Source organism: Giraffa tippelskirchi, chromosome 3 (assembly GCF_054371585.1).
Source record: "Giraffa tippelskirchi isolate mGirTip1 chromosome 3, T2T-mGirTip1v1.2.pri, whole genome shotgun sequence".
Taxonomy (NCBI): domain Eukaryota; kingdom Metazoa; phylum Chordata; class Mammalia; order Artiodactyla; family Giraffidae; genus Giraffa; species Giraffa tippelskirchi.
In genome coordinates this window covers 97,734,338-97,761,436 of record NC_137277.1, presented here as the reverse complement: position 1 = coordinate 97,761,436, position 27,099 = coordinate 97,734,338, and the positions used below count along the sequence as shown (strand labels likewise).

Here is a 27,099-nt window from a genome sequence, read left to right as displayed (position 1 = left end):
CGCGGGAGACTGAGGGGCGTCCCCGGGGGGCGGGAGGTTCGGCGCCACTCCGAGGGAAGCCGAGAGTTACCGCTCGCCGGGCGAGGCCCAGGAGAAGGGGTCGAAGATCTGCGCCGCCAGCGGGACCCGCGGCCGAGCAGCCAACGCTCAGCGAGGGGCGCCGCTCGGCCCTCGACCCTCCCCGCCTCCCGGGCCAGGAAGGGGCCGGCGGCTCTTTCCTGTCTAGTCTTTCCCCCCGAGGCTTTCTGTAACCCGATCTCCGCACTCAGTTCCGCGGGCAGCAGCCGCCCAGCGCGCCGCCCGGCTGCGCCCAGGCCAGCGCTATAGTTAGCAACCTTCCATCAACTCCACCGGGGGCGGCGGGAGCTCGCCGCTCGCCCCTCCCGGACCCGAGCCTCGCGCGCCCCGGGCGCCCCCCATCCCCGGCGCCCCTTTACCTTCGCTTGAAGATACTGGGGGTAGTAGTAGGTGGCGTACTGAGGGTACATCTGCTGTTTCCACACTTTGCCCATGAAGCTGGAAGGGAGCCTGCCGTGCAGGGTCGCGGGCACTTTGGGGTTTCCAAGTCTCGATCTCTCCTGCCTCTCCCTTTCCGGCGACGGCGGCGGCGGCGGCGGCGGCTGCCGCTGCTCCACCTCCCAGCCCGGACCAGACGTCCTCCTCCTCCTTCTCCTCCTCCTCCTCCTTCTTCTCCCCCGAGACAGAGAGAAAGACACTGCAGAGCGCAGAGGGCACCCCGGACAGGGCGCTCCCAAGGAGTTGCCTCCCGGAGCCCGACTGCTCCGAGGCTGCCAAGGGCTGGCGCGCTGGCCGCGCTCCGCTCCGGCGAGCAGGCTGAGCGGGGCCGGGAGGTGATCAATACAAGTGGAAAGTGCTGCTGCGGCGGCGGCAGCGGCGGCAGCGCTCGGTGCCAGGCGGCATCTGGGGTGGGTGCGCCCGATTGGGAGAGGGGAGAGGGGCTGGCGTGCCGAGGCCGTGGGGGAAGGGCGGCGGGGGCGGGGCTTGGGCGCCGCGGACCCGGGACCCGCTGGAGGTGAGGGCTGTTTTAACCACTCCTCACCTCCCGGGCTCCGCGTAGGACGGACCGAAACCTTGGGAGCCGGGATCGCTTTGTGTTGGGGGGTGGAGTGTAGGGGAAGACTGGAGGGACCCAGCTTAAGAACTGCGGAGTGGACACCTTGTTTGCTTTCATGAGTTTTTATCTCCTTTGGGGGAGGGGAGGAAAGGGGAGAAAGAGGAAGAAATCTGATTAATCTCTCACCCCCACCCAATGATTTTTTTTTCCCACAAGAGAAGAAAAATGATTTAGTGCCCAACCACAAAGCTGCAGTGGGGACACCTGGGTTCGGTTCCCCCCATTCCCCCCAGGCCTAATTTTCTAGTTGACCTTGGGAGGGTTAGTGTCCTTCGGTTTGGTTTTCCCAGATGTGAGGTGAAACCCTGCCCTCTGCACAGGAGGAGGCAAAACGCGCGGGGGGTGGGGGGTTCGCGCGCGCGCGTACACACACACACACACACACACACACACACACACACACACACACACACACATATCCTCACACCAAATATACGGATCCTTCTAAGGGGGAGATGTCGCAAAGAGGCAGAATGTTATCATTAGAGGATACAATATAGACATCAGCTTTTCTCTGCCTGTTTCTAATGCTGCCAGACAGTCTATCAACTCCCACTCAGGAGCAAGGAAACTCCCTGAGTTTGGAATATTTTAAGGCCATTTTGAAAGTCACGCTGGCATATTGTTGCACTGTGCTTCGGTGACATATTAAAATCAATCTCTCCTTTTCTGCCTCTCTCCATCTCCTGATTGTCACAGCTCCAGACAGCCCCAGACAGCCGTGGTTCAGTTCACTACGTAACTGGATATAATTTAATGGAGTTAATTGGTCCCTGAAGCTGCCTGTAGAAGACTTTTACCTTCTAGCTCAACAAGAGATAATACCAAAATGTACAAATAGGATAAGTAAGAAAGCACCTTCAAGTTGAAGTTGTTGCACATCTAATAAAGGGTAATGAAAAATTAATTTGATATTAAATAGACCTTGATTACTCTGTTTTGTCATTTTGGATTTCCAAGAGTCTGTTTTCATAATAGCCCAAAGGTAAATCAAGCTGAAATGAAATGCCTGATTATGTCAAACAGTTACATTGTTGTCTGATTACATTTCAAAAGGTTTAGTAAGATACTTTAAAACAATGCAATAGTGAAGTGAAACCTTCATTATCTTTATAGGATTTAGACAAATTTCTAGGTTAAACATTTTGAAAAAAACAATGTAAGTTCATATGAGAATATTTTGGATATGCCAGGAGGCAAATCACACTCTCATAAAAAAAATAATAACAGTTAACCCATGTGAAACCCTATAGGGAAACTAATATTTACTGAGTTTATGCTGTATGGTGGGTCCTGTTGAGGTTAATAACAGTCTGAAGAGTGGGGTAGTTCATTGTCTAGCTAGGGGTTAAAAATAGTTCTTTCACTGTTTCACTGTGGGACCTCTTAATGTATCTGATAAGAGAATGGACATGAACTAACCAGCATTAAGAGCCTAGCAGGACTAGGAATGGTTTAGAGGAGTGACTGAAGGAAGAGAACAGATTAAGAACAATCTCAGGGGTTCTAGGCATCAGTTAAGAAAAGAAATGGCCAAACTTAGACTGTTCTACTATTTCCTGGATGATGAAAATTCAGTCTGTTTTACAGAGCCCAGCAGTACACCCACAATTATGTAGACACTTGATTTATGACTGTGTTAGTATTGCAGAGCAGTGGAGAAAGAATGAGCTTTTCAATAAATGGTTCTGGGTCAATTGGCTGTCCATATGGAAAAATGAAATTGGAGTCCTGTTTCACAAAAGGAGAAGAAAGAAGTTTAAGTGAATTAAAGACCTAGATGTAAAAAAACAAAACTGTAAAGCTGTTAGAAAACAATATAGAAAATATTTTTATCACATTGAAGGAGGGAATATTTCTTTAATAAGGTAATTAAGAGTCCAAAATTGATCAGTTTTACTATATTGATTAAAATTCAAAAATTGATTAAATTTGATTCATCAAAGGACTCTATAAAGAAAGTGAAAATGCAAGCCACAATATAGTTATTGGCAATCCATGTGAACTATAACAGGCTAATAGGATATATAAAGAACTTCCTGAAATCAGTTTAAAAAAGAGAAATGTTAAAATGTGAGCAAAAGCATGTGTCTATTTCATAGAGGAGGAAACACAAATATCCCTATAACACTTAAAGAGATAGTCATGCATGTATGCATGCTAAGTCATTTCAACCGTGTCTGACTCGTTAAGACCCTATGGTCTCTAGCCCGCCAGGCTCCTCTGTCCATGGGATTCTCCAGGCAAGAATACTGGAATGAGTTGCTATATCCTTCTCCAGGGTATCATCCCAACCCAGGGATAGAAACCATGTCTCCCGTGCCTCCTCCATTGTAGGCGGATTCTTCACCCCGAGACACTGGGTAAGCCAAGTAATAAAGGAAATGCAAATTTAAATAATAAGATACCATTTCACAATCACTAGATTGGCAAAAATTAAGAACTCTGAAAATATTAAGAGTAGGTGAAGCAGAAGATATAAGAAGAGGCAGCAAGAATACACAGAAGAATTGTACAAAAAAGTTCTTCACGACCCAGACAATCACGATGGTGTGATCACTCACCTAGAGCCAGACATCCTGGAATGTGAAGTCAAGTGGGCCTTAGAAAGCATCACTACAAACAAAGCTAGTGGAGGTGATGGAATTCCAGTTGAGCTATTTCAAATCCTGAAAGATGATGCTGTGAAAGTGCTGCACTCAATATGCCAGCAAATTTGGAAAACTCAGCAGTGGCCACAGGACTGGAAAAGGTCAGTTTTCATTCCAGTCCCAAAGAAAGGCAATGCCGAAAATGCTCAAACTGCCACACAATTGCACTCATCTCACACGCTGGTAAAATAATGCTCAAAATTCTCCAAGCCAGGCTTCAGTAATACGTGAACCATGAACTTCCAGATGTTCAAGCTGGTTTTAGAAAAGGCAGAGGAACAAGAGATCAAATTGCCAACATCCGCTGGATCACTGAAAAAACAAGAGAGTTCCAGAAAAACATCTATTTCTGCTTTATTGATTATGCCAAAGCCTTTGACTGTGTGGATCATGACAAACTGTGGAAAATTCTTAGAGAGATGGGAATACCAAACCATCTGACCTGTCTCTTGAGAAACCTGTATGCAGGTCAGAAAGCAACAGTTAGAAGTGGACATGGAACAACAGACTGGATCCAATTAGGAAAAGGGGTACGTCAAGGCTGTATATTGTCACCCTGCTTATTTAACTTATATGCAGAGGACATCATGAGAAATGCCGGGCTGGAGGAAGCACAAGCTGGAATCAAGATTGCCGGGAGAAATATCAATAAGCTCAGATACGTAGATGACACCACCCTTATGGCAGAAAGCGAAGAAGAACTAAAGAGCCTCTTGATGAAACTGAAAGAGAAGAGTGAAAAAGTTGGCTTAAAGCTCAACATTCAGAAAACTAAGATCATGGCATCCGGTCCCATCACTTCGTGGGAAATAGATGGGGAAACAGTGGAAACAGTGTCAGACTTTATTTTTTTGGGCTCCAAAATCACTGCAGATGGTGATTGCAGCCATGAAACTAAAAGATGCTTACTCCTTGGAAGGAAGGTTATGACCAACCTAGATAGCATATTTAAAAGCAGAGATATGACTTTGCCAGCAAAGGTCCATCTAGTCAAGGCTATGGTTTTTCCAGTAGTCATGTATGGATGTGAGAGTTGGACGGTGAAGAAAGCTGAGTGCCGAAGAATTGATGCTTTTGAACTGTGGTGTTGGAGAAGACTCTCGAGAGTCCCTTGGACTGCAAGGAGATCCAATCAATCCATCCTAAAGGAGATCAGTCCTGGGTGTTCATTGGAAGGACTGATGTTGAAGCTGAAACTCCAATACTTTGGCCACCTCATGCGAAGGGTTGACTCATTGGAAAAGACCCTAATGCTGGGAAGGATTGGGGGCGGGAGGAGAAGGGGACGACAGAGGATGAGATGGCTGGATGGCATCACCAACTCGATGGATAGGAGTTTGGGTAGACTCCGGGAGTTGGTGATGGACAGGGAGGCCTGGTGTGCTGCGATTCATGGGGTCGCAAAGACTCGGACACAACTGAGTGACTGAACTGAACTGAACTGAAGATGTATAAAAAGGGAATATCTCAAGAACACTGCTTACTGGAAGAAATGTAAACTGGTACATCTGCTGCTTTAGAAAACATTTTGACATTTCCCAATTTATTTGCATGTATCCCATTACACTGTAATTTGACTTGTGAGTGTCCATCTCAAAGAATTTTGTCTATCTGTGTACCAAGAGAAATGTACAGGAATGTTCATGATATACTGAAAATAACTCAAGTGTCTTCCACCTGTAGAATGGATAAAAAAGGCTGTGGTACATGCCTACAGTGGAATACTTTGCAGCACTGAAAATGAATAAACTACAGTTAGAAACAGCAACATGGATCATTTCAAAATTGATGTTGTAAGAAGTAAGTCAACATAAAGCATGGTTCCATTGGTATGAAGTTGAAAAACAGAAAAAATAACTAAATAGTATGTTATGTAAGAATAAGTACATGAGTAGTGTTTTTAAAACTATAAAGAAAAACAAGGGGATTATAACATAAAATTCAAAACAATGGTTTTCTCTGAGGGAGAAGAGTGTGATGTTCAGGGAGGGACAGAAGGGGGCTTGCAGAGGTGGCAATCGTTCGTGTTTTGCACTGTGTTGTGGACATATAACAATATATTTCAATACTTTTCTTTAAGTGGTTCCTAGACACTTTTGTATGTTTACTGTATTTCATACTAAAACATTTTAACAACAAAATTCAGCATTTAATTTTGTTTATGATCTTTTTCAAACATATACAGAGAGAATAGACCCATGATCCCTTTGTTCCTAACACCCAGCTCCAACATTTACCAACATTTTGTCATTCTTGTTTCTCTCTCCCCCTCCCTCCAGCCCTCTCTCTCTCACACATACACACAGCCATTTTAATTTTTCTGCAGTGTTTTAAAGCAAATCCCAAACATTGTATCATTTCACCTGCAACACTTTTGGTATCTACCTCTAACAAATAAGAACTTTTAAAAACACAGTATCATGATCCTCTCTAAGGAAGTTGATGACAGACACTTTGTTAAGATCATCTACTACTCAGTTCCTGCTCATTTTTCTCTAGTTATCTAAAAATCACTTTTTGTAGTTCATTTGGTTGTTGTTGTTCAGTCTCTAAGTTGTTTAAAAAAGTTTAGAAAAGTTCATTGGCTTAAATCAGAATGAAACAATGCCTGTACATTGCATATGGTTGATGTGTCTCTTAAGCTTCTTTTACTATATAAAAGTTCACCCCTACTCACTTTCTAAATTGATGTTTATTTGTTAAAGAAATTGAGTCATTTGTCCTATAGAATTTCCTACATGGCTTATTAGAACCTCATGGTGTCATTTAAGGTTGAAAGTTAGTTACAGAGGTTTAATTACATGCAGGTTCACTTTTTTGGGGGGCAAAGAGCAATTCATAGGTGGTGCTAAACATACATAGGTGATGTGATGTCTATCACATCAACAGAGACATATAATGTCTGTCTGTCTCACTTTTAGTGATAATAAGATCAATCAGAAGTTCAGGTATTATCAGTTTTATTTTTCCATTAAAAAGTTCCATGGTTTCAGTAGTCACTCATGAGTGTTACCTAAATCCGTTATTTCAGTAGGAGTTATAGAACTGTGGGTTTTATAGTTTTTCCTTTCCTTCTGTACTTATTAGTTGGAAATTGTCTATGGAGAAGAATTTTTCTCTTTTCAATTCTTTGGTTTACTTGAAAGACAGTTAGCACAGGAAGAGCAGGATAAATTTCCCCTTATTCACCAAATTTCAGAATAATAAGCTGATGCTGTAAGAAACTCCAAAGCTTACCAGTTTTAAGTAACAGCATTCTGAACTTATGGATTTTTATATGTTTGATTTGTTTCAATCCATCACAATCATTCTTCTTGTTATGCTCAAACTGTCCCATTTTCAGCTAACGGGAAACCCTGGCTTGTTTTTTTTTTTTTTTTACCAGATGGCAATAGTCTTTGACATGGTTTCAGAGAATGAGATGGTTGCATGGCATCATCGACGCAGAGCACATGAGTTTCAGCAAACTCCGGGGGACAGTGAACAACAGGCAAGCCTGACATGCTACAGTCCGTGAAGTCACAAAAAATCAGACACAACTGAATGAGTGAACAACAACAAATAGTCTTTGATAGATTTTTTGCTTTCTAGCATAAGATTGTCCTAGGTTCTCGTACAGCTCATGCCTAAACCTGGATCAGCTATTTCTCTTAAAAAAAAAAAAAAAAAAAAAAAGAGCCCACATCAGCTTGCTCTTAACAATTTTTTTATTATGAAAAATTTTTTGAAGGTGTTTTATCCTTATTACATTTGGGGGCAGGAGCTCATGAGCTATTCTTTATGAAATTTGTGCCAAGATGATCCTTAGGATAACATGAGCTGTTGAATGATTTTCCTCAAGAGAAGTTATATATTTATACCTTCACCAACATTTAAGAAGCATCCTCTATGAGCAGGACACTGGGGATCAGTATTCACCTGCATGGAGTACACAACCCAGTGAGAGAGACAGAGATAAAACAATAATAAATTGTGATAAACTCTATGAAGAAACCAGCAAGCTAATGGGAGCAGAGCAACTTTGTGGGAGTTGGGTTAGGAACTGTGAACAGTCAGGGAGAACCACTTCGAGGAGACATAATGAATGAGAGTGGGTCAGCCATAAGAAGCCTGTACGAGGTGAAAGGTGGGGGTGATGTCCTTGTAGAAACAACCCCAAGTAAAAGATTTTTGAGGCATGCATTGTCGCATCCAAGCCCTCCAATCCGGTTTCACTTATAACCAAAGGTAAACTTTTTCTTTTTGAATTACAGTTAATCAGAAGTGGACCAACCCAATGAGCACTGATGAGTGCCTTTGTTCTAATGCTGTCTGTCAGAGAGTATTGAAATAATTGTTGGATAAAATTGGAAATTTTGTTACAAAAAGTCCCTGTGCTAGAGCATCAGTAAATTGGAAATGGGTTTTAGATTCATTAGAAGGACTTCATGTAGAACTTGGAGAATTTGCTTCCACACTAGGTGGCTAGGTGATGTCTGTAACACATTTACGGAACACTTAAGACAGAAAGGTCGTATAGTTTCTGCAAGGTGAAAGTATAACTGACATACATGTTAGAGTTCTTAGAGGGTTAAACAAACAGGAGAGTAGATAAAAGGGAACCAGTGGTAATAATGTACAATGGAGTTTTGTCTTCAATAGGGAATTGTTTTACAGTCTTCAGGGAAGGTATGTATAAATCATTGTCTAGCCTGATGTTTCTCAGGTATTTATCCAAAGACCTTATTTTGTGGAGTCCTGTCTTAAGAAACTAAAATTTTGCTACTTTTTAAAGTGGGAATATACTTTAACATTTCTTCCATCAAAGTGAAACACAAATTTAAAAATTCACAGAATGCATCCCTTATACTCCAGCAGAGTTTGAGAAGCATTGCTTAGTTCACAATTTTCTTTAAACACAGCTCAGAATTCCCTCCCTGACTAGACCTTCCCATTTTCCCAGATTCATTTCCCTCTACTGCACTGCCTTGGGGCTTGTAGCTCTTTCCTCACCCCCATGCCTGCGCCTTCTAAACTCACCAAATTGTTGTACATCTCCAACCAACTTTGGCTTTTTCTGATCCACCTGCCTGGAGGGTCTTTTACCTTTCTTCACGTGGTCTACTCTTACCCTTTGTTTAAGACAATTCCATCATGACTTCCTTCAACCAGCAGGTTGAACTGAATGCCTCTCCCATGGTATCCAGTCTGAACCTCTCTCTGAACAGCAATTATCCAATTAACATGCACATTCATTGGAGGCAATCTCCAGAACTTGTGATAAGAAATGTTCTTTAAATACTCAAAGGTCCCTTCCAATTTAGAAATTCAGTGATTTGCAAGAGTGGCTGTGTACACACTTCCTGATATGTTACAACCCACACATCCCTTCCTTGCCCCAGTGTATTTTAGACCAATAAAAGGAACACAAATATTTCCAACAGTAGGAGCAAAACTTCAGAAAGACCTTCCTTCAACAAGTGAAACAGACAAAAATTATATATGAATTAAAAATCATATTTGATAAATTTATTAATAAGGGCTAAAATTGTGCACAACTGCGGGACTCAGTTATAGTAAATATTGAATGATGTTGATGATGGCAAACTACTAATTTTAAATTTAGAAATAATACATGGAGTTGGATGCTGCTATCCAAGAATGTGGTAGAACTAAAGGACTTAGTGGATCATCAGGGACATACATTCCCCCAATTAGCCCTGCTGCTGCTGCTGAGTGGTCTATAAACGAGTGTTCGCCTTTTATTACCATAAACCAGATAACCATCTCCACAAAAAGGTGAATGAAATAATTTATAGTGAATTAATTCATTAGGTAAGCAGTTAGTGAGCACCATTAGTATGCAATGGTTAGCCTCTACAGGAAAGTCAAGACTTAGACCCCATCTTCGAAGATCAAGATTTCATAATTTGCATTCCCTAGCTGAGCCCATGAATGTGTTTGTAAACAGGTTGCTGATAAGTATTAATATAACCTTTGGTGATATTAAAGGCCCAAATAAGTAGAAATTTTCAAAAGTTCAGAGAGTAAGCTACCAGAATGGGAAGGGTAAATTTTTAAATTCATGTTATGGTCTGTTTTCTTTCTGAATAAGCTAGCAATCCTCAAGCTGCTATTGGTTAGACATTTGGATTTTTGTGGAGGCCAATATTTCCTAAAGATAGATTTTTATATTTATGACTTGCTTTCCAGATTCTTAAAATGCTTTAGATAAAAGTCATTTCAGTTCAGTTCAGTTCAGTTGCTCAGTCGTGTCCGACTCTTTGCGACCCCATGAATCGCAGCACGTCAGGCCTCCCTGTCCATCACCAACTCCCGGAGTTTACCAAAACCCATGTGCCTTGAGTCAGTGATGCCATCCGACCATCTCATCCTCTGTCGTCCCCTTCTCCTCCCGCCCCCAATTTTTCCAAGCATTAGTGTCTTTTCCAATGAGTCAACTCTTCGCATGAGGTGGCCAAAGTATTGGAGTTTCAGCTTCAACGTCAGCCCTTCCAATGAACACCCAGGACCAATCTCCTTTAGGATGGACTGGTTGGATCTCCTTGCAGTCCAAGGGACTCTCAAGAGTCTTCTCCAACACCACAGTTCAAAAGCATCAATTCTTCAGTGCTCAGCTTTCTTCACCGTCCAACTCTCACATCCATACATGACCACTGGAAAAACCATAGCCTTGACTAGACGGACTTTTGTTGGCAAAGTAATGTCTCTGCTTTTAAATATGCTATCTAGGTTGGTCATAACCTTCCTTCCAAGGAGTAAGCGTCTTTTAATTTCATGGCTGCAATCACCATCTGCAGTGATTTTGGAGCCCCCAAAAATTAAGTCTGACACTGTTTCCCCATCTATTTCCCATGGAGTGATGGGACCAGATGCCATGATCTTAGTTTTCTGAATGTTGAGCTTTAAGCCAACTTTTTCACTCTCCTCTTTCACTTTCATCAAAAGGCCCTTTAGTTCTGCTTTGCTTTCTGCCATAAGGGTGGTGTCATCTGCATATCTGAGGTTACTGATATTTCTCCCGGCAATCTTGATTCCAGCTTGTGTTTCTTCCAGCCCAGAGTTTCTCATGATGTACTCTGCATATAAGTTAAATAAGCAGGGTGACAATATACAGCCTTGACATACTCCTTTTCCTATTTGGAACCAGTCTACTGGTCCACTTCTAACTGTTGCTTCCTGACCTGCATACAGGTTTCTCAAGAGACAGGTCAGATGGTCTGGTATTCCCATCTCTTTCAGAATTTTCCACAGTTTATTGTGATCCACACAGTCAAAGGCTTTGGCATAGTCAATAAAGTAGAAATATATGTTTTTCTGGAACTCTCTTGATTTTTTGATGATCCAGCAGATGTTGGCAATTTGATCTCTGGTTCTTCTACCTTTTCTAAAACCAGCTTGAACATCTGGAAGTTCACGGTTCACGTATTGCTGAAGCCTGGCTTGGAGAATTTTGAGCATTACTTTTACTAGCATGTGAGATGAGTGCAATTGTGCGGTAGTTCAAGCATTTTTGGCATTGTCTTTCTTTGAGACTGGAATGAAAATTGACCTTTTCCACTCCTGTGGCCACTGCTGAGTTTCCCAGAATTGCTGGCATATCTAGTGCAGCACTTTCACAGCATCATCTTTCAGGATTTGAAAGAGCTCAACTGGAATTCCATCACCTCCACTAGCTTTGTTCATAGTGATGCTTCCTAACCCCACTTGACTTCACATTCCAGGATGTCTGGCTCTAGGTGAGTGATCACACCATCGTGATTATCTGGGTCGTGAAGATCTTTTTTGTACAATTCTTCTGTATATTCTTGCCACCTCTTCTTATATCTTCTGCTTCTGTTAGGTCCATACCATTTCTGTCCTTTATTGAGCCCATCTTTGCATGAAATATTCCCTTGGTATCACTAATTTTCTTGAAGAGATCTCTAGTCTTTCCCATTCTGTTGTTTTCCTCTATTTCTTTGCACTGATCACTGAGGAAGGCTTTCTTGTCTCTCCTTGCTATTCTTTGGAACTCTGCATTCAGATGGGAATATCTTTCCTTTTCTCCTTTGCTTTTTGCTTCTCTTCTTTTCCCAGCTATTTGTAAGGCCTCCTCAGACAGCCATTTTGCTTTTTTGTGTTTCTCTTCCATGGGGATGGTCTTGATCCCTGTCTCCTGTACGATGTCCTGAATCTGTCCATAGTTCATCAGGCACTCTATCAGATCTAGTCCCTTAAATCTATTTGTCACTTCCACTGTATAATCATAAGGGATTTGATTTAGGTCATACCTGAATGGTCTAGTGGTTTTCCCTACTTTCTTCAATTTAAGTCTGAATTTGGCAATAAGGAGTTCATGATCTGAGCCACAGTCTGCTCCCGGTCTTGTTTTTGCTGACTGTATAGAGCTTCTCCAACTTTGGCTGCAAAGAATATAATCAATCCGATTTCGGTGTTGACCATATGGTGATGTCCATGTGTAGAGTCTTCTCTTGTGTTGTTGGAAGAGGGTGTTTACTATGACCAGTGCGTTCTCTTGACAAAACTCTATTAGCATTTGCCCTTCATTCTGTACTCCAAGGCCAAATTTGCCTGTTACGCCAGGTGTTTCCTGATTTCCTATGTTTGCATTCCAGTCCCCTATAATGAAAAGGACATCTTTTTTGGATGTTAGTTCTAAAAGGTCTTGTAGGTCTTCATAGAACCGTTCAAGTTCAGCTTCTTCAGCGTTACTGGTCAGGGCATAGACTTGGATTACCGTGGTATTGAATGGTTTGCCTTGGAAACGAACAGAGATCATTCTGTCCTTTTTGAGATTGCATCCAAGTACTGCATTTCGGACTCTTTTGTTGACCATGATGGCTACTCCATTTCTTCTAAGGGATTTCTGCCCACAGTAGTAGATATAATGGTCATCTGAGTTAAATTCACCCATTCCAGTCCATCTTAGTTCACTGATTCCTAGAATGTCGACACTCACTCTTGCCGTCTCCTGTTTGACCACTTCCAATTTGCCTTGATTCACGGACCTAACATTCCAGGTTCCTATGCAATATTGTTCTTTACAGCATTGGACTTTGCTTCTATCACCAGTCACATCCACAGCTGGGTATTGTTTTTGCTTTGGCTCAATCCCATCATTCTTTCTGGAGTTATTTCTCCACTGATCTCCAGTAAAATATTGGATACCTACCGACCTGGGGAGTTCATCTTTCAGTGTCCTGTCTTTTGAGAACCCCATGAACAGCATGAAAAGTCATTTAGTGACATGATTTTTAAAAAATGTTTGAAAATGTTTTACAAGGACCAACAAAATCATGTTATTAAGCATGTGTCAACTAAGGGTTATTTTTTTCAACTGTAATTTCACTTTTTAGAATAGCCTGAACCTTGCAGCAATATGTTTAGATGCCTGTGTGAGGTAGGCTGTGATTTCATGATTTCATCGTCAGAAGAGGTCAAGAAAGGGTGAGTGTGCTCCTAATATTTTAAAGCTCTCTTTTAACTAGAGGATATTTCAAGTGTTTTAATAGGAGAACTTCTGAGGGAGGTATCAGAAAAGAGTGAGAAGAGAACTTTTGCCTTTCCCTAATTCTTTCTTCCTTTCTCCCTCCCTCCTTCCCTCTCTCCTTTTTTTCTTTCTCCACTATTTAGTAGTTTCAAATCTTCTGTCTTTGAGATTTTTTTAAAGCATTTTAAAATGAGATGGTATAATGTCCTAAAAGCTGAGCTGTAACAAGTGTGTGTGTATATATATATATATATATATATACACATTATATATGTATACACATTATATATGTATATGCATATATGTATACACACATGTACACTTTTCAATGAAGTTCTGAAAATATATAGCATGTGTTTCAATACTACATGGAAGTATTTGATAAAAATAGAAGCCTAAGACTATAAATTCTATCAATATTTATCTTCTAGGGTATGGGCTCTCTGAGTATGGATGAGCAGTGAGTGAGTCAAGGTGGAAGGCACTGTGGGATTAGAAAACTGGGGAAGAAAAAACGCATAGTGGAAGCATCATCTTCAGCTTCTTTGTGTGTTAGTAGCTCAGTCATGTCCAGCTCTTTGTGACCCCATGGACTGTAGCTGGCCATGGAATTCTGTCCATGGAACTCTGCAGACAGAAATGCTGGAGTGGGTAGCCATTTCTCTTTCCAGGGGATCTCCCCGACCCAGGGATCAAACCTGGGTCTCCCACATTGCAGGCAGATTCTTCACCATCTGAACCACTAGGGAAGCCCTTAACTTCTTTCACACTTGTAAATTTTCCAAATCTAAGTTATAGTTGAATTCTCAGCAATACTTTGTTTCCTTTCTAAAGACTTCTTGTAGTGTTATCTGGATTTTATCACCATCATTGCTGTCACACTTATTTTGGAATTATTTTAACATTATATTTACTTTTAGATTTACTTTTGGCTGCACCATATGGCTTGTGAGATCTTAGTTTCCCAACCAGAGATTGAACTTGGGCCCTTGGCAGTAAAAGTGCAGAGTCCTAACCACTGGACTGGCATGGACTTCCCTTTAATTACTTTTTAATTTACAAAACCCCCACACACTAGTTACCTCATTTGATCCTCCTGAAATCCTCCCAGGTAGACATTGTCATCAAAGAGCACAGAGTACCCAGGTTTAAAGCTGACTGTTCCCCTCCCTGGCTTAAAAAGTGTGAAAGGAGGTTGTTGAGAGGATTAAGTGAGTTGATATTCATAAAGCATTTAGACTAGTGCCTGGTAAAAAGTAAGCACTATGAAAGTATTCAATCACTATTAGTTCTTTTATATATTAAAAAAAATCTCAGAGATATTAAATAATTGTCCTAAGGTAGTTATTTCTGGTAAGTTAAAAATCTAGGGCAAAATCCCAGATTTTTTAAGTATTGTTAAAAGCCCTACTTTTAAGTATTGTTCAGTACTAGCTTGTTACTTAGATTACTTTTCCTTTAAGATTTCTTTCCTCCTACTCCTTTTTCTCTTTTTAATCCCATTCTTTCTTTCATCTTTTTCTTCCCCTTCATCTTCTCCTTTCTCTCTGTTTTCTCTTCCTTCTCCTAGTCCTACCATTACCCTAATTACCTTGTCCACCACTGGTGCCACCAACATTATCACCAGAAACACTAGCGTGATGAACAAGACTGACAATGAATTTGAAAGGAACTCATGTTGATAAATTTCTTTTTAATGGGCTGTCGGAGAATGAAAGAAGGAAAGAGGGAAGAAAAGAAGGAAGAAAAATGAGATTTTAGTTGATAATCATACTATGCTATATATTTAACTTGTAGTTATGGTCTCTACTTATTTATAAAAATACAATGCCTGGGGTGAAAAACATTCTTGAAAAGATTAACAGCAGTTTAGACACTGAAGAAGAAAAGATTAGTAAACTTGAACGATTAATAACAGCAGCTGTCCAAAATGAAAAATGTTAATAAATGCAGAACACTAAACTGTGCTAATGCTAAGAATATAAATTGATAATTTATATAAAATTGTTATCTAGAAAAATATGGAAATGCTTGTGTAAAAATTATACTAGTATGTGAGTTAGGGTATTGCAGTAGTGGGTAGTTTTTGCTGCTGCTGTTGCTTTAATTTTCAATGTTTATTCATTCCATTATTTATCACATGCCTATAGGGTGGCCTGAAACTGTTAATAAACAGGGAACTAAAGGAAAACTGAAATATAGTTCCTGTCCTTAAGAGATTCTCAGTCTAGCAGTAAAAACAGACATGCAAACATATTTGCTATAGAGTGTGGTGAGCTGGTTAAGGAGGAAGCACTTTATTTGGACTGAGGATGTCCAATGAAGCTTCTTTAAGAAGAGACATTTTTAGCTATAGTTTATAGGGGGAAAAAAAAAGAATTCGTGAAGTAAGTAAGGATACAACTGAAATGGAGTAGGAGTAGAGTTTAAGAACTGGAAAATTCTACACGAAAGACAAGTTTATGCAAAATTGTTGGAGAACTACACATCTTTCATTATGACTTAAGTTCCAAGTGCATGCAGACGTGAGTAGACATTTCAAGCTAAAAAGGCTAAGTAGGGGCTAGATCATGACAATCTTATCAGAATACTACATTGCAATGAGTGGAAATTTCCAATATATACTGCATAGACAACATGAATTTGTAAATCACTTGGGCTTTATTCTGTAGATATAAGGGAGTTATTAGGGGTTTTATACAGTCTGTGTTGCAGTCTGAGTTACAAGATCAGATTTAAGATTAGAAAGATTACACTATCATCAATATGGTAGATAGATCCAATGGCAATGGGGAGATTAGAATCAGAAACTTCAGCTATTTCAGGGAAGAGATTACAATGGCTTAATCTAGAGTTAGTATATATATAAGCAATGGGAGTTGTCCATTCTGGGTATAGGCATTAAGACAGTGTGGTGATAACAATGAAACACTCCTCCCTGAAATAAATCTCTCCTTGGTCCAAGTTCTAAATAATTGCTATGGTTATTGCTGAGTTTTCAGTTCAGTTGAGTCGCTCAGTTATATCCGACTCTTTGCAAACCCATGGACTGCATCAGCCAGGCTGCCCTGTCGATCACCAACTCCCAGAGTTTACCCAAAGTTGTGTCCAATGAGTCGGTGATGCCATCCAACCATCTCATCCTCTGTCGTTCCCTTCTCCTCCCTTCAATCTTTCCCAGCATCAGGAACTTTTCCAATGAGTCAGTGCTTTGCATCAGGTAGCCGAAGTTTTGGAGTTTCAGCTTCAACATCAGTACTTCCAATGACTATTCAGGACTGATTTCCTTTAGGATGAACTGCTTGGATTTCCTTGCAGTCCAAGGGACTCTCAAGAGTCTTCTCCAACACCACAGTTCAAAAGCATCAATTCTTCAGTGCTCAGCTTTCTTTATAGTCCAACTCTGACTTCCATACATGCCTACTGGAAAAACCTTAGCCTTGACTAGACTGACAAAGGTTGGCAAAGTAATGTCTCTACTTTTTAATATGCTATCTAGGTTGGGCATAACTTTTCTTCCAAGGAGTAAGCATCTTTTAATTTCATGGCTGCAATCACCATCTGCAGTGATTTTGGAGCCCCCAAAAATTAAGTCTGACACTGTTTCCACTGTTTCCCGATCTATTTCCCATGAAGTGATGGGATCAGATGCCATGATCTTAGTTTTCTCAATGTTGAGTTTTAAGTCAACTTTTTCACTTTCCTCTTTCACTTTCATTAAGAGGATCTTTAGCTCTTCACTGTCTGCCATAAGGGATGTGTCATTAGTGTATCTGAGGTTATTAATATTTCTCCCAGCAATCTTGATTCCAGCTTGTGTTTCCTTTAGTCCAGCATTTCTCATGATGTACTCTGCATATAAGTTAAATAAGCAGGGTGACAATATACAGCCTTGACGTACTCCTTTCCCGATTTGAAACCAGTCTGTTTTTCCATGTCCACTTCTAACTGTTGCTTCCTGACCTGCATACAGATTTCTCAAGAGGCAGGTCAGGTGATCTGGTATTCCCATCTCTTTCAGAATTCTCCACAGTTTGTCATTCTCCACAAAGTCAAAGGCATAGTCAATAAAGCAGAAATAGATGTTTTTCTGGAACTCTCTTGCTTTTTCAATGATCCAGTGGGTGTTGGCAATTTGATCTCTTGTTCCTCTGCTTTTTCTAAAACCAGCTTGAACATCTGGAAGTTCATGTACTGTTGAAGCCTGGCTTGGAGAATTTTGAGCATTACTCAAATGAGTGCTGGAGAACGCAATGGCACCCCACTCCAGTACTCTTGCTTGGAAAATCCCATGGACAGAGGAGCCTGGTAGGCTACAGTCCATGGGGTCGCTAAGAGTCGGACATGACCGAGCAACTTCACTTTCACTTTTCTCTTTCATGCACTGGAGAAGGAAATGGCAACCCACTCCAGTATTCTTGCCTGGAGAATCCCAGGGATGGCAGAGCCTGGTGGGCTGCCGTCAATGGGGTTGTGCAGATGATTGAGCATTCTTTGTCATTGCCTTTCTTTGGGATTGCCTGCAATGCAGGAGACCCGGGTTCAATCCCTGGGTTGGGAAGATCCCCTGAAGAAGGAAATGACAAACCACTCCAGTACCCTTGCCTGGAAAATCCCATGGACAGAGGAGCTGATAGGCTACAGTCCATGCGGTCGCAAAGAGTCAGACATGACTGTGCGACTTCACTTCACTCCTTTGGGATTGGAATGAAAACTGACCTACTCCCATCCTGTGGCCACTGTTGAGTTTTTCAAATTTGTTGGCATATTGAGAGCAGCTGTCAGCATCATCTTTTAGGATTTGAAATAGCTCAACTGGAATTCCATCACCTCCATTAGCTTTGTTTGTAGTGATGCTTCCTAAGGCTCACTTGACTTTGCTTTCCAGGATGTCTTGCTCTAGGTGAGTGATCAGACCATCGTGATTGTCTGGGTCATGAAGATCGTTTTTGTAGAGTTCTTCTGTGTGTTCTTGCCACCTTTTCTTAATATCTTCTGCTTCTGTTAGATCCATACCATTTCTGTCCTTTATTGTGTCCATCTTTGCATGAAATGTTCCCTTGGTATTTCTAATTTTCTTGAAGAGATCTCTAGTCTTTCCTATTCTATTGTTTTCCTCTACGTCTTTGCACTGATCACTGAGGAAGGCTTTCTTATCTCTCCTTGCTATTCTTTGGAACTCTGCATTCAAATGGGTATATTTTTCCTTTTCTCCTTTGCTTTTTGCTTCTCTTCTTTTCCCAGCTATTTGTAAGGCCTCCTCAGGCAGCCATTTTGCTTTTTTGCATTTCTTTTTCTTGGGGATGGCCTTGAACCCTGTCTCCTGTACAATGTCATGAACGTCTGTCCATAGTTCATCAGGCACTCTGTCTATCAGATCTAATCCCTTGAATCTATTTGTCATTGGACTGAAAAAGGTCAGTTTCCATACCAATCCCAAAGAAAGAAAGGCAATGCCAAAGAATGCTCAAACTACCGCACAATTGCACTCATCTCACACGTTAGTACAGTAATGTTTAAAATTCTCCAAGCCAGGCTTAAGCAATACATGAACCGTGAACTTCCAGATGTTCAAGCTGGTTTTAGAAAAGGCAGAGGAACAAGAGATCAAATTGCCAAGATCCACTGGATCATCGGAAAAGCAAGACAGTTCCAAAAAAACATCTATTTCTGCATTATTGACTATGCTAAAGCCTTTGATTGTGTGGAACATAATAAACTGTGGAAAGTTCTGAAAGAGATGGGAATACCATACCACCTGACCTGCCTCTTGAGAAATCTGTATGCAGGTCAGGAAGCAACAGTTAGATGTGGACATGGAACAACAGACTGGTTCCAAATAGGAAAAGCAGTACGTCAAGGCTGTATATTGTCACCCTGCTTATTAAACTTATATGCAGAGTACATCATGAGAAATGCTGGGCTGGAGGAAACACAAGCTGGAATCAAGATTGCCGGGAGAAATATCAATAACCTCAGATATGCAGATGACACCACACTTATGGCAGAAAGTGAAGAAGAACTAAAGAGCTTCTTGATGAAAGTGAGAGAGGAGAGCGAAAAAGTTGGCTTAAAGCTCAACATTGAGAAAACTAAGATCATGGCATCCGGTCCGATCACCTCACGGCAAATAGATGGGGAAACAGTGGAAACAGTGTCAGACTTAATTTTGGGGGGCTCCAAAATCACTGCAGATGGTGATTGCAGCCATGAAATTAAAAGATGCTTACTCCTTGGAAGGAAAGTTTATGACCCACCTAGACACATATTAAGAAGCAGAGACATTACTTTGCCAACAAAGTTCAGTCTAGTCAAGGCTAAGGTTTTTCCAATAGTCATGCATGGATGTGAGAGTTAGACTATAAAAAAGCTGACCACAGAACAATTGATGCTTTTGAACTGTGGTGTTGGAGAAGACTCTTGAGAGTCCCTTGGACTGCAAGGAGATCCAACTAGTCCTATCCTAAAGGAGATCAGTCCTAGGTGTTCATTGGAAGGACTGATGTTGAAGCTGAAACTCCAATACTTGGGCCACCTCATGCGAAGAGCTGTCTCATTAAAAAAGACCCTGATGCTGGGAAAGATTGAGGGCAGAAGAAGAAGGGGACGACAGAGGATTAGATGGTTGGATGGCATCACTGACTCAAAGGACATGGGTTTGGGTGGACCCTGGTAGTTGGTGATGGACAGGGAGGCCTGGCATGCTGTGTTTCATGGGGTCACAAAGAGTCGGACTTGACTGAGTGCCTGAAGTGAACTGAACTGTATAATCGTAAAGGATTTGATTTAGGTCATACCTGTGTGGTCTAGTGGTTTTCCTTACTTTCTTCAGTTTAAGTCTGAATTTGGCAATAAGGAGTTCATGATCTGAGTCACAGTCAGCTCCTGGTCTTGTTTTTGCTGACTGTATAGAGCTTCTCCAACTTTGGCTGCAAAGAATATAATCAATCTGATTTCAGTGTTGACCATCTGGTGATGACCATGTGTAGAATCTTCTCTTGTGTTGTTGGAAGAGGGTGTTTGCTATGACCAGTACATTCTCTTGGCAAAAGCTCTATTAGCCTTTGCCCTGCTTCATTCTGTACCCCAAGGCCAAATTTGTCTGTTACTCCAGGTGTTTCTTGACTTCCTACTTTTGCATTCCAGGCCCCTATAATGAAAAGGACATCTTTTTTGGGTGTTAGTTCTAAAAGATCTTGTAGGTCTTCATAGAACCGTTCAGCTTCAGCTTCTTCAAGGTTACTGGTCAGGGCATAGGCTTGGATTGCCGTGATATTGAATGGTTTGCCTTGGAAACGAACAGAAATCATTCTGTCGTTTTTGAGATTGCATCCAAGTACTGCATTTCAGACTCTTTTGTTGACCATGATGGCTACTCTATTTCTTCCAAAGGATTCCTGCCCACAGTAGTAGATATAATGGTCATCTGAGTTAAATTCACCCATTCCAGTCCATTTTAGTTTGCTGATTCCTAGAATGTCAATGTTCACTCTTGCCATCTCCTGTTTGCCTTGATTCCAATTTGCCACTTCCAATTTGCCTTGATTCATGGACCTAACATTCCAGGTTCCTATGCAATATTGCTCTTTACAGCATCAGATTTTGCTGAGTTTTAATCATTGTATTTGTTATATATTGCTGCTTAACAAAGTACTCCAACTTTAGCAATTTAAACAACATACAGTCATTATTTCACATGGTTTCTGATGTTCAGGAATTTAGGAGGGACTTATCAGTATCTTCCCAGTTCCCTAGTGGCTCAGACGGTAAAGCGTCTGCCTGCAATGCAGGAGACTTGGATTCAGTCACTGGGCGGGGAAGATCCCCTGGAGAAGGAAATGGCATCCTACTCCAGTACTCTTGCCTGGAAAATTTCATGGACAGAGGAGCTTGGTAGGCTACAGTCTGTGGGGTCGCAAAGAGTCAGACACGACTGAGTGACTTCACTTTCTTTCTTTCTTTCTGTCAGTATCTTTAAACTTGTGTTCTATTGTAATCTCAAACCTCTTTATTAATGATTTGTCTAGATTATTTCTCCTGTTACATCAGCAGAGTATTTCAGTTTCAGGGTACGTGTTAATTAATGTTACTTTGTACTTTTCTCAGCATTTTTTGTTTATACATATCTCTAATTTACAAAGAACACTTTCAATTTTCTTCTTGTATTTGTGTGTGTGTGTGTGCGTATGTTAATCTTGTCATATTCACAACCACATCAGAACTGAGAATTTTCTCAATTCCATTTTGTTACTGATAAGGAATGTTGACAACATTAGGAACCTAAAATTCACTCCAGTGTGGTAGTTTTGTATTAGAGTGACACTAAGTTGATCATCTGCACTTTGGTGGGTCGGGGTGGAGGGTGGGGGGGCATTACTTCCTATCAGATTACATTTCTAGGATGGTGTGAACCTTTTTATGTTTCCAACTTTTCCACTTTAATGGATAGTAGAACAAAGGCAAGACTTGTCTGGTAGACTAAATTCCGGTTCAGGGAAACCTTAGTGATTTGCATTTCCTGCAGGTACAGTGCAGAATGCAGTGACTGTCAGCCATGGAGTCTTTGTCAAGCCTTTCTGTGTTTGGTATATATTGTGATTGACATAGCAACAATAATGAAATGAGAGTAATCCTGTGCTGTCAAGATACTTTAGATGGATTTCCCTGTATTTGGGAGATGTCTGGCCTAGTGAGAGGAGTAAAACTAATCTAGCATTCAGAAGGACTATAGCTGCACCCTGATGTCTAGAAGGAAGTAGGTTAGACTTCTGGGTAATGCAATTACATGGGAGTGGTGTTTACTGTTGTGGAATCATTAGAATGTTCCAACTCTTTGAAAGATATGTCTCTTATGTACTTGAAGGGTAGTTAACACTCTTTAATGAATGCTGTGCAAGGAGTCAAGATTATGTGTGTGTTCAGTCGCTCAGTCGTGTCCAACTCTGTGCGACCCCATGAACTGTAGCCAGCCAGCCTCCTCTGCCAAGGAATTTTCCAGGCGATAATACTGGACTGGGTTGACATTTCCTACTCCAGGGAACTTCCTGACCCAGGGATCAAACCTGAGTCTCTTGTGTCTCCTGCATTGGCAGCCAAATTCTTTGCCACTGCACCACCAGGGAAGCCCAGAGTCAAGATTACTGGGTGGCTTATTGGCATGGATGGGGGGTGGGCAAAGTGTAATTTGATCAGAGCACACCTGACTCACCAGGATCCAGCCTGAAAAATACCCATTTTCTGTGACTTCCTGAAGGCCCAGCTTGCATTTAACTTCCATGGATCTTTCACACTCCATAGCTCTTGTACAATGTCAACCACTTACTAAATGTTTCCTTACCTAATCCTCTCTCAATCACCTGCTTCGTAGGTTACTATCTTTGCATTTCAGACAAGAAGACAAAGACTGTGTGAGGTTGCCTCTTGCCCAAGGCTTCAGAATGGAAGAATTAGGACTTGAACTGAGTTTCTACTCAATGCATTATGTGTCAATATTTCACTTTAAGCAAACAGCCAATGGAACATATAAATGGTTCAGTTAATTTTAGAATTAATCTTGACATTAATAAGCATGTTTATGTAAGTTTTCTGTAACATTGTGTTATCAGCTACTACCTTTTAAAAAAATTAAAGTGGCTACCCACTCCCAGTATTCTTGCCTGGAGAATCCATGGACAGAGGAGCCTGGTGGGCTACAGTCCATGGGGTCGTAAAGAGTTGGACACAACTGAGTGACTGACACTCACTCGTACACCTCCTTTTGGGAAAACCAGAATTCTGGACAAACAAAAAAAGCAAAACAGAGGGTGAGTATTTTCCTAAGGAAAGGACTCAATATAGAATTCCTTTAAATAGCAACACTCCCCTGGATCCCCGGGAGATTTGGTTTCCTAAAATTAAGAGTTACACACTTTTGTGAAGGGCTACCTAAGACTGGATAATTTCTGAGATCGTTTCTAGCACATGATGACTAAGGCATTGATTGGGTAGAACGAGGCCACCCATTTATTCTAGGGTTTTTCAGTTGCAGAAAGCTACAGGAATGAAGGATGTGTTTACTTCTCAGGCTCTGGTGAGTCAATAAAAACTCGGAAGGGTTTTTCTCTCATTTACTCCCACAATGCCGAATCCAAGGGCTTCTAGGCTCCTAGTGTCCTCAGTATGTCAGGGCCGGAGTGCGGTCTTCTATTCTCGTCCATTCTCCTGCCTCCAGTCCGACCACACCCAAACCCGCCCAGACAGAGAAGAGTCTGCCCTATTTTTAACAAGACCCAGGCACTGGGAGCATTTCTCCTTCCTTAATAACCCCATTTCAATTCCAGTCCACACTTCCAGTGTACTTTTAGCAATTAACAGAGGGCCTCCACACACTTCTTACACATTTCCATCTAATACAAGAGATATTTTCCAAAAATTTAAAATTAAAGAAATAATAAATATGGATCAAGTAGAAAACAAGGTGTATTTTAGGTTGTCTGTGACTTTGAATATACTAGCATGATGTCATATTATGTTGTAGGATTAGGATGTGTGTGTGTGTGAGCATGTGTGCTCAGTGGTGTCTGACTCTTTGTGACCCCATGGACTGTAGCCTAGCAGGCTCCTCTGTCCATGGAATTTTCCAAGCAAGAATACTGGAGTGGGTTGCTGTTTCCTTCTCCAGGCATCTTCCCAACCCAGGGTTGAGCCCACATCTCCTGCGCCTCCTGCACTGGGAGGCAGGAGGCACTTTACCACTGAGCCACCTGATTAAGATATGCAATAGCAGATATGTTTTCCTGAAATCCTGACTTCTGTAGGTGTAAATACATATCTTAAAAATCTTAAGACATTTGACTGGGAATATATAACTATATCTATGGACATCGAACAACAGACTGGTTCCAAATAGGAAAAGGAGTACATCAAGGCTGTATATTGTTACCCTGCTTATTTAACTTATATGCAAAGTACATGATGAGAAATGTTGGGCTGGAGGAAGCACAAGCTGGAATCAAGATTGCCAGGAGAAATATCAATAACCTCAGATATGCAGATGACACCACCCTTATGGCAGAAAGTGAAGAACTAAAGAGCCTCTTGATGAAAGTGAACGAGGAGAGTGAAAAAGTTGGCTTAAAGCTCAACATTCAGAAAACTGAGATCATGGCATCTGGTCCCATCACTTCATGGCAGATAGATGGGCAAACAGTGGAAACAGTGGCTGACTTTATCTTTATGGGCTCCAAAATCACTGAAGATGGTGACTGCAACCATGAAATTAAAAGACGCTTACTCCTTGGAAGGAAAGTTATGACCAACCTAGATAGCATATTAAAAAGCAGAGACAATACTTTGCCAACAAAGGTCCGTCTAGTCAAGGCTATGGTTTTTCCAGTGGCCATGTATGGATGTGAGAGTTGGACTATAAAGAAAGCTGAGCGCCGAAGAATTGATGCTTAGAATTGTGGTGTTGGAGAAGACTCTTGAGAGTCCCTTGGACTGCAAGGAGAGCCAACCAGTCTATCTTAAAGGAGATCAGTCCTGGGTGTTCATTGGCAGGACTGATGCTGAAGCTGAAACTCCAATACTTTGGCCACCTGATGCGAAGAGCTGACTCATTGGAAAAGACCCTGATGCTGAGAAAAATTGAGGGCAGGAGGAGAAGGGGGCAACAGAGGATGAGATGGCTGGATGTCATCATTGACTTGATGGCCATGGGTTTGGGTGGATTCCAGAAGTTGGTGATAGACAGGGAGGCCTGGCGTGCTGCGGTCGCAAAGAATCAGACACGACTGAGCGACTGAACTGAACTGACTGAACTGATGAGAGAAGATGCTATACCTTTTGCCTAAAAGCTTTCCCCCACCAAAGATTTCATTTTTTGCTTAGTAAGATTTGATTATATTTAAGTAAGATTTATTTGACCAGGTTATATTTAAGATACATAATAATGAAAACCACTCTACTCTCTTCCACACACAAACTATCTTTGTTCAATGAGGTCAGATTGCTTTGGGGGAATAATCACTATTAACCACTCTGCTGGTATTTTGCTAATTGTCTCCCATCAGATTTTATTTAATTCTTATGCATATTAGGAAGCTGAAAATTTTGAGGAGATGTAAAAGGACAAAGATTAATCAAGGATAGAAGTGACCACTTTAACTCATACCTGGTCAACATCCATTTTTTGAAATGTTTTCCATCCAGCCTCCTCCCAAAATCAAATGCTTATTTGATATTGCAGGGGAATCTTTCTTTATAGGTGAGAACATACTTTCTTAAGGCTTCCTGCATTATTGCTGTCGTTTCAGCTAATTTATTTTATAAATTTATTCTATCAAAGTTGATCTGTTGTCTTTCTTTGATATCAACATTCTGACAGGCTTGGTTTGTCATTTTATTTTTCTTATATAATTTCTATTTTGAAGAATGTAAACAAGACCAAATACTTTTCCTCGATCCTGTCTGCTTTTGTCTGTATTCTTTTTTCCTTTGGACTGGGGCTAATATGTGGCCACATGTGCTAGATAAGAATTTTTTATCAGATTCAGCCATTCTGCACTTGATTAATTTTGCTATGGGTAAAACAGAATGTGATTTCTAGGTTCCTCTGGCAGTCGCAGTATAAAGCTTCTCCTGCCCTTAAATAATCTTAATTTGTGTATAGTAAAGTAGAGTATGTCCTGGTTGAAATTACTGTTTTTGTTTTTTTTTAAATCATTCATACAGTGTTTTCTGTCTTTTTAGGGTCGTATCTTCACATTTGGGCTCCTCCAGTGGCTCAGTGGTAAAGAATCTGCCTGCAATGCGGGAGTCGCAGGAGCCGTGGGTTTGATCCCTGGGTCAGGAAGATCCCCTGGAGGAGGGAATGGCTATCCACTCCAGTGTTCTTGCCTGGAGAATCTCATGGACAGAGGAGCCTGGTGGGCTACCATCTATAGGTTCACAAAGAATTGGAAACAATTGAAGTGATTTATCACACATACATTTCATATTTAAGAAAAATGGTTAATATCACTTTGGCAGACTGTCTTTTCCCATGAATTATATCAATAAAACCCTCACGACAAAGGCGCAGTTTTATTTTTCATGTTATAGCAATTTTGATCCAAATTGCATTAGTGAGAAAAAGAAGGAAATAGTCTGAATCAGATCGCATTTTTTTTAAAGTGGAAAATAAGATATCTTTCTTATCAGGTGCTGCTATGAAATTTTGTATTTTATCAGCACTCAGTAGGTCTATGACCAATAAATATTACTGAGTGGTTAATATGTCTACCAACTCAGAAAATTTACCCAAAAATATATTTGCTGATCATTTCAAACTACAGTGCAGTCTCTTTATATTGTATATGCAGATGGCTTGGTGGGTGGGAGTTAGGAAATAGATTTGGACCTTTGTTCTTTTATTTATTTGCTATGTGACCCTTGGCAAAATACTTGACCTCTGTGTGCCTCAGTTTCCTCATTACAAAATGAGGAAAGATAAAATCATTATGCTGTACGCCTTAAACTTATACAGTGGTATGTGTCAATTATATCTCAATAAAACTAGAAAAATGAGGCTAATACCTTCCTACTTAAAAGTTATGATATTAATGAATTTAAATAAATATATATATCATTCATATCATATGAACATTATAATATCACTTATTTCATAAGTCTATATCATTGAGTATTATTTACCTGGTAAATAATATTAGCTATTATTACTAATTTTAAAATGTAAGATTTCATTGCTGCAATTATTATACTGATCTTGGACATAGACAAAAATTACAGTGTTTGGAAGTGATTGCCCAGAGAATAGAAATTCTTCATAGAAATTCCAAACA

At 40.9% G+C, this 27,099-nt stretch overlaps 1 protein-coding gene and 1 long non-coding RNA gene across 9 annotated transcripts in view; one reads left to right on the top strand and one right to left on the bottom strand.

The window, feature by feature from the left end:
- Window positions 1-609, bottom strand: part of RBMS1 (RNA binding motif single stranded interacting protein 1) — a 217,850-nt gene extending 217,241 nt beyond the window's left edge. For all 8 annotated transcript variants that reach the window (XM_081582741.1, XM_081582750.1, XM_081582745.1 and 5 more), the window contains exon 1: window positions 438-609. In XM_081582741.1, the coding sequence (XP_081438867.1) occupies window positions 438-512 (75 nt within the window). In that variant the 5' untranslated portion in view covers window positions 513-609. The remainder of the gene's footprint in view (window positions 1-437) is intronic.
- Window positions 592-26,840, top strand: LOC145542916 (uncharacterized). Its single transcript, XR_014080247.1, has 5 exons — window positions 592-926; window positions 1,835-2,027; window positions 5,470-5,586; window positions 7,172-7,276; window positions 26,009-26,840. It is a non-coding gene; the product is annotated as an uncharacterized LOC145542916 (long non-coding RNA).
- The last annotated feature ends 259 nt before the right edge of the window (window positions 26,841-27,099 follow it).